Here is a 12,099-nt window from a genome sequence, read left to right as displayed (position 1 = left end):
ACGGCTACGTGGGCACAAGGAGCGGGCACGGCTACATCGGCACGGCTACATGGGCACGGCGGGCGGGGAGCGGGCACCGACAGCGGGCACGGCTACATGAGCACAGGGAGCGGGCCCAGCTAAATGGGCACGGGGAGCCGGCAGCGGGCACGATGGAGCGGGCATAATGGACCGGTCACGGCGGGCAGTCCAGCCCCACAGAACGGGCACGATGGAGCGGGCACGGCGGGCAGTCCGTAATTATTCTGCCGATTACCTTCGGATCTCACAGACTAATCTAGGCAGTGATCTAACACCAATGAAGTGTTCTGCTGCCTTTGCTGAATGGGTTATCTGGAGCAGGTGTTTTGTGCATCCTCTGAACTGAACGCTTAATTATACATGCCGATAAAACAGCTGCTAAAAACTAGATTCCACATGGTAATTTATCTTTTTAACAGTGAAATAAGTGTTTGCCAAAAGTTCAAATGCTATGATAATGGAATTTTTAATTATTCCAAATTAAAGTACTAGATAGCTTGCAGGGAAAAAGTAGTTCACTAATAAATTTGTTACAATATTAAGAAATAACTAAAGCACATACACAGTGTTACATACACAGTTACAGATTGTTTTTCTCCCCATGTTTATATCCTTTAAAACTGCCAAACTCCACTTATGTGGCTTTATGGCCTCCTATTTATAAACACATTCGTATTTGTCAAAAGGAGAGGTGGAATTCACAAGGGTTTTACCAGGACAGCATTGTGCTGAGAAATATAAAAGATGAGTTGCATATTCTGAAAAAATAATCCTGACACCTAGAGGCGCTCAGCAAAAGTGCTAGAAACCACATAAACCCAAGTTCTCTCAAAAAGGGAAGGCAAATTCAACGTGCCAGTGATTTTTCCAAGCAAATCTCATGCAATATTTGAATTGACATTACACTATCTAATAACCAAAAATCACAGCACACGCCAGCCGCTCTTGTAAAGCCTTGTGTGTATTTTGTGTCTATGTCAGAGGAAATTTACAAGAAATAAACTGCATTTGTATGTATCAGCTGCCATGAAATACTTTACTTGTCAATTCCATTCATTCAGATATATGTAAAAACATGCAATTTATTTATTCTAGATTATGGGGATGGCAGCAAAGATAATAAAAGTAATTTAAGTATACTGGATAAAAAAAAATACCAGAGGCCTTAAAAATCAGAGCGAACCCATGAGCTTGGTATTTATAGACACACGCAAAACTCGTATGTTCCTTGAAAGTCAGTTTTCAAACAAGTTTTTTTCACTGATGTTTGGACAGAGTTTTGAGATCTTGGAGAACTATTCTAAATGCAAGGCTTCCAGAACAACTTTTGCTTTTATTACTGCACTCTAGTGAATGCAGGTCAGTTTGGATGAGGAATGGAAAATCATGGTCGTGAGGCACAGTGAAGGAAAGCCCCTTAGACCACAGCCCGTTGTACCTGAGAGCTGCTCCGTTAAACCCTCCTGCTGTAAAAGCCTCTTTATTAAAGAGGCTCACTGCCACACTGGAGGCTGTTGAACAATTTATCTAAGTTACTGCATGCAAAAAAAGCATCTCCCTTTGTCTGTGGAGAGAGCATCACCAGCTGACAGCATGTCCCAGGATTCTATCGATGCAGCGGCTGTGTCACCCACAGCAGGACAGCTCGGCAGTGACCACAGCGGCCACAGTGCCCAGGAGCTGCTCCTGCCACCAGGGCCAACTGCCCGGCCTGCCCAGTGACCGCTGGCCAGCCAGGAGAGGAGCCCTGAGTGCTGCGGGCAGTGCTGGCCCCTTGCTCTGCGAGGGCCGTGGGGTGCTGGATGTGCCCAACAAGGCCACCAGAGGTGTGGAGAGCGTCCTTGCGGAGCCGTGAGGGAGCTCAGGGGGCACCTCCTGCTCCCCTCAGCTAGCACCAGGGCACCGTCAGCTGAGGCCAGTGCCTCGTGCCTGCCTGCAGCGAGCCCCCCACAGGACAGGGCCTCGAGGCCACATACACTTTGGGCATTTGGGAATGCTGTTGGGTTGTTCCGGTACTGGAGGAGGATGCCCTGGGGGTGACGGAGCCACCATCCCTGAGGTGCCTGCCAGGATGAGGGGCTGTTTGGGAGGCCGTGCTGGGCAGACATTCAGGCTGGCTGGCCTCACAGGGCCCTGCCCGGTGCCCACGAAGAACCATAACTCAGCTGTGGGAGATTGTTATGAGAGAAGGAGTTGTAAAAAGTGTGGTCTAGTTATTTTTTAGGTTCAGGCTTGTGTGAAAAGCCCGAGGGTTTGTAGGGCAGAGCGTGCACGGGCTGTGGAAGGCAGTGCTCCTTCTCACATCTCCAAACGCTTTGTACCTGCTACCTTTTGTGTGTTTATCTGTGCCACACTCGCTAAGTCTGCTCACAATTGACCTGAGTTTTGATACAGGAAATGTAAATTCCTTTTAAAAGTCATTATTCTGCTGCCTACGGATCTCACGGACTCTAATCTTTTAGGCAGTGATCTAACACCAATGAAGTGTTTTGCTGCCTTTGCTGAATGGGGAGCAGATGTTTTGTGCATCCTCTGAACTGAACGCTTAATTATACAAGCTGACTATTCTGCTCGGTGCCTCGCTCGGTGCCATGACCCGCTCAGTGTCCCGCTCGGTGCCGTGCTCCGCTCGGCGTCCCACTCGGGGCCATGCCCGCCGCGCTCCCTCATGGCCGCGGCCCGGCCCCGCCTCCCGCCGCCTCCCGCGCGCCGCGCACCACGTGACGCGCGGCCCCGCCCCCGCCCGCGGCCGCGCGGCGTCGCCGTCCGGGTATTTGAACGGCGCTTCCGCCATTTTCCCTGCGCCCGGCACGGAGCGAGGAGCGGGAGAGCCTCAGCAGAGGTACGGGCCCGGCACCGGCCCGGGCTCGGCCCCCCGCGCCCCGCCGCCATCGGGACACGCGTGGCCGCTCTGCAAAGCGCCACCGGCGGGGGCGGCGGTGGCCGTTAGCTCGCGGCTGGGATGGGCTGGGCTGGGCGGCGGGAGGCTGCGCCTGAGGGAGCGTTGCGGCTGCGGGAGCCGAGGCGCGTGGCGACTTTTCGGCCCCGGGAGCGGGGCGCTGGGAGGGCCGGGGCCGTGCGCGGCTCAGTCCGCGATGGAAGGGCGGGCGCCATGCGCGGGGCGGCGAGCGGGGCCCCGCGGCCCGGGCGGGAGGAGGCGGCGCTGCTCAGTCATGGTGGCTCATGGCGGGGAGCGCGCCCGGCCCGGTGCGCGGGGAGGCCCGGCGGGCGGGCCCCGCTCGGAGCTCCGCGGGACGGGCCGCGGCCTCTCCCGATGGGGCAGCAGCTCCATTGAGCGGCGGGATGCTGGGTCTGGGCGGGCCGGGAGGACTCTCCGCGGATCCGGAGAGGGGCCGGGGCCGGCCGCGGCTCAGCCGCCCTGCCGAGGCCTTGGCCCGGCCCTGGCGCGGCGGGCCCGGCGGGCGCGGGGCGGGCGGAGGCGGCGCCGCCATTGCCGCGCGCGGTGCCGCCACACGCGGGCGGGAGGCGCCGCCCGGGCCGGGCCGGCCGGAGCGCGCCCGGAGCTGGAAACGGCCCCTTCCGGCGGGGCCGCTCCCCGCGCTCGCTCTCACGCTGCCATTTCCCCCGCAGAGCCAGCATGGCCGCCCAAGGAGAGCCGCAAGTGCAGTTTAAGGTAAGCGTGCGGCTCGCGGCGTGGCTTTGGGGATTTTTTTCCCCTTCGCTAGAAAAGTAGCATAAAGGACTCTCGAGTGTCGACGTGGATGGTGGGTTTGGTTTCGAGGTGCTGGTCTTCCCTTAATGGGGCGATTTACTGTAGTGTTGGATACAGCACACACAAAAAGAGTCTGTTAACTGTGCCAATATATTCTATTTGCCGTTTTGTCTAATACATTTTAATAAATATTTGCCTACAGAATGATTTTTAAATTTAAGAATTCAAGTGCACTGTAAAAGTGAATTAGAATTAGACTTGCTCGGAATGAATTAGAATAGCATTTTTTATGTTATGTGCTCATTTTTCAAGTGTTTCAGAAGAGAATTTCCTGGTGTATTGAGTGGCTGGTGGGTTGGTGTTTTTTTTTTTTTTTTTTTTGCTATCTTAACAGCCAGAAAGTCCTGAAGACTGCTTCTTTAAGGTTGTTTCTTGTGTTTCCTGCAATTCTTGGCTAGTATATTCTAGTTGGTGGGTTTTTGATTGTAAGATAATGGGTTTCTCCAGCAGATATTTGGATAATTTCCTCTCTAAATCTGGTCACATTCAGGCTGAAAGCCCTAAGCATTCCATTCAGTCTGTTGTAGTTTAGTAGAACCATATTCACAATTCAGTGCAATTCTTACCTACAAGGACTGGATAGGACTGACCAGAGTTACATCATGATGGATGGGCTTAACAGATTGGTTCCCACAGGGAGATGCTTCATGGAGAGTTCTGTCTTTGTTTACAGCTCCTTGTAGGAACTAAGCTCTTTGTAGCAGTGAGTAGTATCTGTGCTAGAATGACTGACACATGTCTCAAAATGCATTATTCTGACTTTTGTCCTTTATCTCTCCTCAGCTTGTTCTGGTTGGTGATGGTGGCACTGGTAAAACAACATTTGTAAAGCGTCACTTGACTGGTGAATTTGAAAAGAAGTATGTAGGTATGTCTGAAGAAATATTGAGCTCCAATATCTCACAAATGGAAGTTCAATCCATGACTTGCTAAATGCTTTTTGTTCTCTCCCTAGCAACGCTGGGTGTTGAAGTTCACCCTCTGGTGTTCCATACCAACAGAGGCCCTATTAAATTTAATGTATGGGACACAGCTGGCCAGGAGAAGTTTGGTGGCCTGCGTGATGGCTACTATATCCAAGGTAAGAGCTGTGGGGGGACAGCTCTGTGCCTCTCAGGGCTCAGTGCTTCCTTCTGCCCGTGCTGGCCCTGCTGGAAGCTGTCAGTGTGGCTGCAGTGATGAGCTGGTGTAGAACTCCTCAGACGCTTTGTAGAGAGGATAGTGTCCTTTGCCAGACGACATGTGCCAACGTGGGAGCATGGTAGGGTTGTGTTTCAGGGGTTTCTGTGGGTGCTGGTATTGGTGGAATGACCAGGTACCACTGGCAGCCTTCGCTGGTTAAGGGGGAACCTTTTCACTGGGCGCAGGTTTCTGTCTCTGTTGCTGTGCTCAGGCAAGGCCTTGGAACACAAACTCAAAGTTTTCAAGGAAGCTGGACACCTTCATGCCACAGTCTGTGTTTCTGAAAAAGGGCAGTGTTCCTTATTTCTGCTTGGCAAAGATCTGTCCTGTCCTGCTACACTCACCTGCATATCTTTATTATATCTTCTTTTTGTATAATATTCTTGAGTTCCTCAAGAAACTGCTCTGGACAAGAGCATCCTGAGATGTGGACCACTGGCCCTCAGCCGACCTTTAAGCCTTATTAGCATGTCTGAGATGAGTTGAATAGGTGTTAACTGATTCTGCCAGGTATTTGGGTAAAGCCAAGTTGGCTTCCATAGTCTTGTATATTCCCATACATGCAATGCCATGTTCCTCAGTGATACGGCTGAGCTAGTAAAGGCAGCACAGCTGTGAGGTGACACGGCATGGCTGGGTTCTGTGCACTCCTGCACTGACCTGGTGAACAGAGCAGCAGCTGTCACAACTGTGATGCTGAGAGGGAAATGTTAATGCAGGTGCTTAACCCTAACGTGGGATGTCTCTGGGTTCCTCTTCTCCATCCTGTGTTGAAAGCAAGTGGTTACACCAGGTGTAACTTGACTTTGCTTCTCTTGCAGCTCAGTGTGCCATCATCATGTTTGATGTAACATCAAGAGTTACTTACAAGAATGTACCTAATTGGCATAGAGATCTGGTACGAGTATGTGAAAATATCCCTATAGTGTTGTGTGGCAACAAAGTGGATATTAAGGACAGAAAAGTCAAGGCAAAATCCATTGTGTTCCATAGGAAGAAGAATCTCCAGGTAAGTCTGGAGGAATCCAGTTGGTTTTGTCTTCGGAGTGCAGCTGGGCTGTGGAAGGTGAATTGGGTGCTCTGCCAGCCTCACATCTGTTGGCTCTTCAAACCAAAATTCAGGGCAGGGGGAGGTGATGATAAGGATGCTCATCACTGGCCTGGAGCCGAAGCTGTGCTAAGTTCTTGAACAACTTGTGTGCATTTGGCTGTAGCTGCTCAGAATCTCACCCCATGGCAGGACTGGGACTACAGTAGATAGTGTTACAGGAGTATTGCCTCCTGAAGGTTTTGTCCTGGATGAGATTTGATAACCTTTCAGTTCATAGTTTCTGCCAGAAACTGCTTGTTTCTGGACACTTAAATTGTAACTGCTTATGAGTATGGAAACAAAAGCCATGCAGTCAAAAAAAAAAAAGGAAGCTAAAAGAGCTTATTATCTTAATGCTCTAAATATTAAGAGGGTTTTTAAAATAATGTCTAATGTGTTGTTTTTTCAGTATTATGACATTTCAGCTAAGAGTAACTACAACTTTGAGAAGCCTTTCCTGTGGCTTGCTAGGAAGCTAATTGGAGATCCCAACTTGGAGTTTGTTGCCATGCCTGCGCTTGCACCTCCTGAAGTTGTTATGGACCCAGCACTGGCAGCACAGTATGAGCAGGACTTACAGGTCAGTGATGGGGGAGCTGCTGTCTCACTCAGGGCAGACAGCAGAGCAGTTCTGAAGTGTGCCTTCCTTTGTTGCAGATTGCTCAGACCACTGCACTGCCAGATGAAGATGATGACCTGTGAGGGATGAAGCTGGAGCCCAGCGTCAGAAGTCTAGTTTTATAGGCAACTGTCCTGTGATGTTGGTGATGCAGCGTGTTTGCCACTTTATTATCTAGCTGAACAGAACATGTGCTTAATCTTTGGGATGCTGAAAGAGATGAATGGGCTTCGGAGAGTGAATGTGGCAGTTTAAAAAAAACAAACAAAACAAAATGAAAAAAAAAACCAAAACAAAAAACCTTCATATTTTGGACCTGCATATTTAGCTGTTTTTTGGACTGCAATTACTTCCCCTTTTGAGTTTCAAATACAAGACTGCTGCAGTCACATCAGAGTGTTAAGTGGAAAATCTTGTTTCTGTCATTCCCATTCTTTTGTTTAGGTAATAAAGTTGTATTTCAAGTATCTCCAAGCAAGTGAACTTTCATGCATTGTTAGGAAAACTGTTCAAAGTGTCTTCTGTTCTTCATTTGAGGGTAATACTTGATTGTCTACTACTGCATTTCTCATTCTGTTTTCCTTCCTGCTTCTCATATTAAGCTCCTCTTGCTAATTCTGAGCTAACTGTTACCCTGTCCTTTTTTGTTGGCTGCCAGAGCTGAGGCGTGTGAGGCAAGCTGAACTGCCAGGCAGAGCCCCAGCAGTGAGGGGAGCGTTGGTGCTGCAGGGGTGCAGAGCACAGCCTGCACTTCTGCCTCCACGTGCTGCAGCTGCACCCAGCCCCAGCTCCTCACTGGTACCTGCAGCTCTGTGTTTCAGCAGCCAGAAGCAAACGGCACCCAGGCCTGTGAGCTGACTTCAGCTGTGTCTTTGCATGGAACAGCAGTAGAGCTATAGCTGGTTAAACCAATCCTAGGCGTCTTCAGACTCACTAACCAGAGAACAGCCGTGGTTTGGCCTGAAACGCTCTTGCCTACCCAGTGCTATATTAGCTGGAGCCACAGTGATTTAAACATCTAGACTTTACTGTAACTGCACCAAGTTCTTAATTTGAAACTGGCTTATTACAGCACAAATGGTGGAAAATGTCAACTTTTAACACTACCTTGTAGAGATGAATCTTGGTCAATATTAGTACTGCTAGTAAGCAAAACTTAAGTTTAGGAATTTTTTTTCAGTAGTGTTTGAGTACATGAAGTCTTGAACTCTTCAGTTTTGTATTTTTGGTTTCTTAATAAAGTGGAGCATTTCATTTATTCCTTTTAACTTGCATGTTTGTGTACATTAATTACCTCAATATTCAACTTTTGCTGCCTAGTAGCAAAATTTGGCCTATGATTATATTCCAAGATTGCTCTTGAGTCATTTTTAAGCTAGTTCAGTTTGGGAATTCTTGGGGGGTTGGGGTTTTTGGTTTGTTTTTTTGGCTACTCAGAAGTGTTTAAGACTTGAAGCTCCTGGATGAAAATGAGGGATGTTGCACACTTGGTGTTTGTAAAGGAACAAATTCCCGCTGAATGTTGCATTGACTCTTCTTGCTGCATAATCCTGCTCTAACTCCTGTTGTGGGCTTTTGCCTGTAGTGTCACTAATTCCTGTGCAGGTCGTGGCTAATCCTGCTGCCTTGGCCGCTGCTCTGCTAGGTGTGCTGTGGTGGCTTTGTGCCTTCAAGCTCTCACTGTGGAACCCTTAGAGAGGAGCAGGCAGCAGCAGCCCTGGAGTTGGTGTGGTTTGACGGTGTCAGTGGTGTCATGTCACAGCTCACCTGCCCTTGGTGTGGCTCCTGCACAAGAAGCTGCTGGGAGGCTGCCCTAACCTGCCTGGGAGCTTGGCTCTGATCCTCAGTGCAGCTCCCAGGCTCTGAGAGAGAGGAGTGCTCATCCTGCTGTGAGGCAATCTTCCATTTGCAGTGTTTGGGGAGCGGGGCAAAGCCCACTTGCAGCATTTGTTTAGTCCTTGTGAATACTTGGTTTTAAATAATTCAAGTACCCTCATATTTATATTAACATTACCAGAACTTTTAGTGGATCAAACTTCTCTCTAAATTCATGGGTTTAATATATTTAGTACAAACATTCATAACTGAGTGCCATTAATATAGTTCAGGTTTCTAGGAGACAATTATGGGTTGCTCGGAGTTGCCTATTTCTGCGTTGACACTTTGTTATTAGCAAGGACTGAAAACCAACTGTAAAATAGTCATAAACAGGAAGCTCCTCAAGGTTGTGGTGATCTGTAACATCAAAAAAGAAAACTTTACCCAGTGTCCCTCCTCCTGTGATTGCTGAAGTGACAAAGTCACTGATTTTACCTTTCCCAATGCAGCCTTTCAAGTCACTGTACAAGGTGCTGAGCCAAAGACAGCAGATTAATTAAATAATAAATGCTTTTTGTGCTGAACTTTTTTCAGTGGACAGTCTGCCCCAGTCTGATTTCCCATCAGTGATAATAATTCCTGTTGCTCCTGCTGTATGAACTTGCCACTGCACAAAACCAGAGGTATCTTGCTCATGGCTTTTTTTCCATCTTGGTGCCTTTCAAAAATAGCACTGGAGGGGAGCACTGTGTGTTTTGTTTAGACTGAGCATACAAGGGTTAGTTTTCCTGTCAGACTTTTTCAATGGATAACAACATTAAAAAAAGGAAAGATTCCTGGGTTCTCTGGGCAGGTTTTAGGGAATGAGCTCAAGCCAGGGAGCTTTGTTGCATTTATAAATTAAAATGTGGGTAATAATTATCAAGGAATCTGCACATTGTGGTATTATTCATTGTCTTTTGATTCTGGATCTGGTACTTTTATTTTACGTTTTGTTTAATTGGAATACCTAAGTTGGGGTCTAGGTCTAACGCTTATTTCAGACCACAGCAGGAGAGAATCGTGCCCGGTTTATGAGTGGAGGAGCTGCCTGGGACGGTCCCTGCAGGCTTGGCCAGGCTCAGAGCAGCTCTCGGCTCTCGGAGGGAACAGTGAACGGCTCCGATGGAGCTGGGAACAGCCGTGTGCCGGACACCGGGCGGGCACTGCAGAATTAATCTATCGATTAATTCATTAATTATTAATGCCCTTTTCCCGTGCAGCAGGGGGGGATTCTCAGAGCACACGGGGGCCGTTCCGGGATGGTTTGGGGCCGTTCAGGGCCGGTTTTGGCCGGTTCCGGGCCGATTTTGGGCCGTTCCGGGCCGTTCCGGGCTGCTTTGAGGCCGTTCCGGGCCGTTCCGAGGGCTGCCCCGGCCCCCGCTGCAGTTCCCATTTCGGCCACGCGGTGGCGGCCGCCGCCCGCCCAGCGGCTCTCGGTCCCGTCGGAAATTGATATTAACGTTCATTTTTACATTGATTTTTGTATTTTTACTTTGTTTTTTTTTTTTTTTTACATTTCCACGTTGAGTTTTTGCATTTCTACGTTGATTTTTATATTTTTTTACAGGTGAAATCCGCCAGAAGCGTGAAACGCACCCTGACCGAGCTCTGCAGGTGGATTCCTTCATCCTAATGCTCACAGCACAGCAGCACCATCATCCTTCCCACAATTCATCACATTTATGTGAAGAACTGTTAAAATCAGAGCTTGTTAGAGGCAGACAGTCAGCATATTGATAACTGACACTGAAATAAAGTATAGCTTCACCTGGGGAAAAACTCATCCATCCATCCAGCAGCACATCCAGCAGAACGTAGCAGATATTTTTGATGAGAAAACAATGCTGTCTGATTTAGTTCATCACTAAAGCACTTTCCAGGCTGATCTGTATTTTAATTTCCACCTGTGGAGTGGATGGGGGCTCCAGTGGTTCACTACTACCAGAGGATTAATGGTTTTATTCTCTCTGAGCAAAAAATCCTGCTCCTAAACACATGGCAAATATCCCTGGCTGTGGCAAATCTGACGTGCTGAGTTTGTAATGCCATTTCCACAGGTGCTGGCCTGCCCACAGAGCTGTTTCTCCCTATTTAACTCTGCAGATTGGTGTGCTGGGCATTCCTTGGTGTTTCCATCGCCTGCTCTTCACCCCAGCTGACTTTGCATATGCTAAAACGCCTTAGAGTCCAGAAGGGAAACACTGAATCTCTTGAAAAATCTGAATTTCTAACTAATTAAAAGGCATATGAATCAGGTCGCATCAATCCTCTCTAGCTGCAATGACATCTGAAAATGACATTTCTCTAAGGAGCCTATGAAAATCACTGGGGGATTGACAAATCCTCCAGAAAAAGAAAGGGGGATTTCTTTGATCGCCATATCCTATCCATTTTCATAGTCCAAATCACATTTTGAATGGTTGATTTTATTCCAGTTTACTTTCCTGCAGTGTGTGTGAAGAACAATGGCAGGTACAAATGGGATTTTCTTTTCTTTTCTTGCATTTATTGTTTTGGAAGGATGTTTTTAGGCAGTTCCAGGATTCCGGGGCGTGCCCTGTGATTTTAGGATGTTTGGGAGGGCCGTTCCACGGGCAGAAGTGATGATTATTCAGGTTCTGGAGCAGGCGGGGATCAAACCCAGAGGAGCCCCAGGGCTCGGGGATGGGCACGGAGGGGAATCTGCGCTGGCTGTGCTGTGGGTGCCGGCCCAGGAGCCGGGATGGCACCTGAAGGGACGGGGCTTGTTCTGGAATTGTTTCCGTGCCTTGGTAGTACACGGTAGCGATAATCCATGCTATTCACGTATAAAACATCGTAAAATCCAAACGATGCCTTTTGGCCGCCCTGGCTGGGAGCAGTGCCTTATTCACATACATGTAGCTCCCGGACTACATTTAAACATCGGGGTTTTTAACGCAAGAATAGAAGTTTCCGGGGCGATAATCACCGGATTAGGTCCCGGGACCACTCTAGAGTGATTATTGCCTCGAGGATTGCATCTCCCACGATGATGGACGCCGTGTGAATGCTGCATTCCCCGAACTTCTCTGACACCATCGGGACACGTGGGCTGGACCTTTGTCCAGCTCTGCACACGCACAGCCCCGGTTCTGCACGTGAAGGGACACGAAGAACATTCGGAGCCGTCCCAGGGCTGCTGCTGCCTTCTCGGCTGAGCTCTGCAGGCCCGGGAAGCTCAGGGAGCTGCGGTGCCCCAAAGAGAGGAGGCCGAGCTGTGACACTGCCGGAGAAAAGCTGGCACAAATCCCAGAGGCGGCATTCGTCACCCTCTAGGGATTATTCATCATTATCATCTAATATTATAAACACTATTTGTGTAATTAGGAGGATCTGAGTACCTGAGTGGTCCCAGAACGTTCCCAGTTACACACAGAGGCTTCTGGCAAAAAGGATTTGGCTTAATCACATAAAAAAAGGATTTGTAAAACATTGTATTTACACAATTATCCAATTTTATGTGAGCTTGGTATTAAGACTCAGATAATCAAAGATTTCATTAAATTAAATCTTTGAGATTGGCACAAAATCCTAGACTGCTTAGCAAAAATCTGATGTTTCCTTCAGCGCATG

General features: G+C 48.7%; 1 protein-coding gene across 1 annotated transcript; it reads left to right on the top strand.

The window, feature by feature from the left end:
* Window positions 1-2,762: 2,762 nt before the first annotated feature.
* Window positions 2,763-7,913, top strand: RAN (RAN, member RAS oncogene family). Its single transcript, XM_059485171.1, has 7 exons — window positions 2,763-2,863; window positions 3,613-3,655; window positions 4,538-4,622; window positions 4,710-4,835; window positions 5,758-5,945; window positions 6,436-6,606; window positions 6,684-7,913. Exons 2-7 carry the CDS (start codon window positions 3,620-3,622, stop codon window positions 6,726-6,728), a joined length of 651 nt encoding a protein of 216 aa, XP_059341154.1. The 5' UTR covers window positions 2,763-2,863; window positions 3,613-3,619; the 3' UTR covers window positions 6,729-7,913.
* Window positions 7,914-12,099: the final 4,186 nt, after the last annotated feature.

Source organism: Ammospiza nelsoni, chromosome 18, assembly GCF_027579445.1.
Source record: "Ammospiza nelsoni isolate bAmmNel1 chromosome 18, bAmmNel1.pri, whole genome shotgun sequence".
NCBI classification, from domain to species: domain Eukaryota; kingdom Metazoa; phylum Chordata; class Aves; order Passeriformes; family Passerellidae; genus Ammospiza; species Ammospiza nelsoni.
The sequence above is the reverse complement of the archived record's forward strand: the minus strand, read 5'-3'. Positions and strand labels throughout refer to the sequence as shown.

What these genes read in the sequence shown, in the direction of transcription:
- RAN (XM_059485171.1), top strand. Translation starts at nt 3,620, where the DNA reads ATGGCCGCCCAAGGAGAGCCGCAAGTGCAGTTTAAG. An exon ending in ATTTGAAAAGAAGTATGTAG is followed by an intron (nt 4,623 to 4,709) that starts GTATGTCTGAAG and finishes TTCTCTCCCTAG; the next exon opens with CAACGCTGGGTGTTGAAGTT. An exon ending in AGTATGAGCAGGACTTACAG is followed by an intron (nt 6,607 to 6,683) that starts GTCAGTGATGGG and finishes CCTTTGTTGCAG; the next exon opens with ATTGCTCAGACCACTGCACT.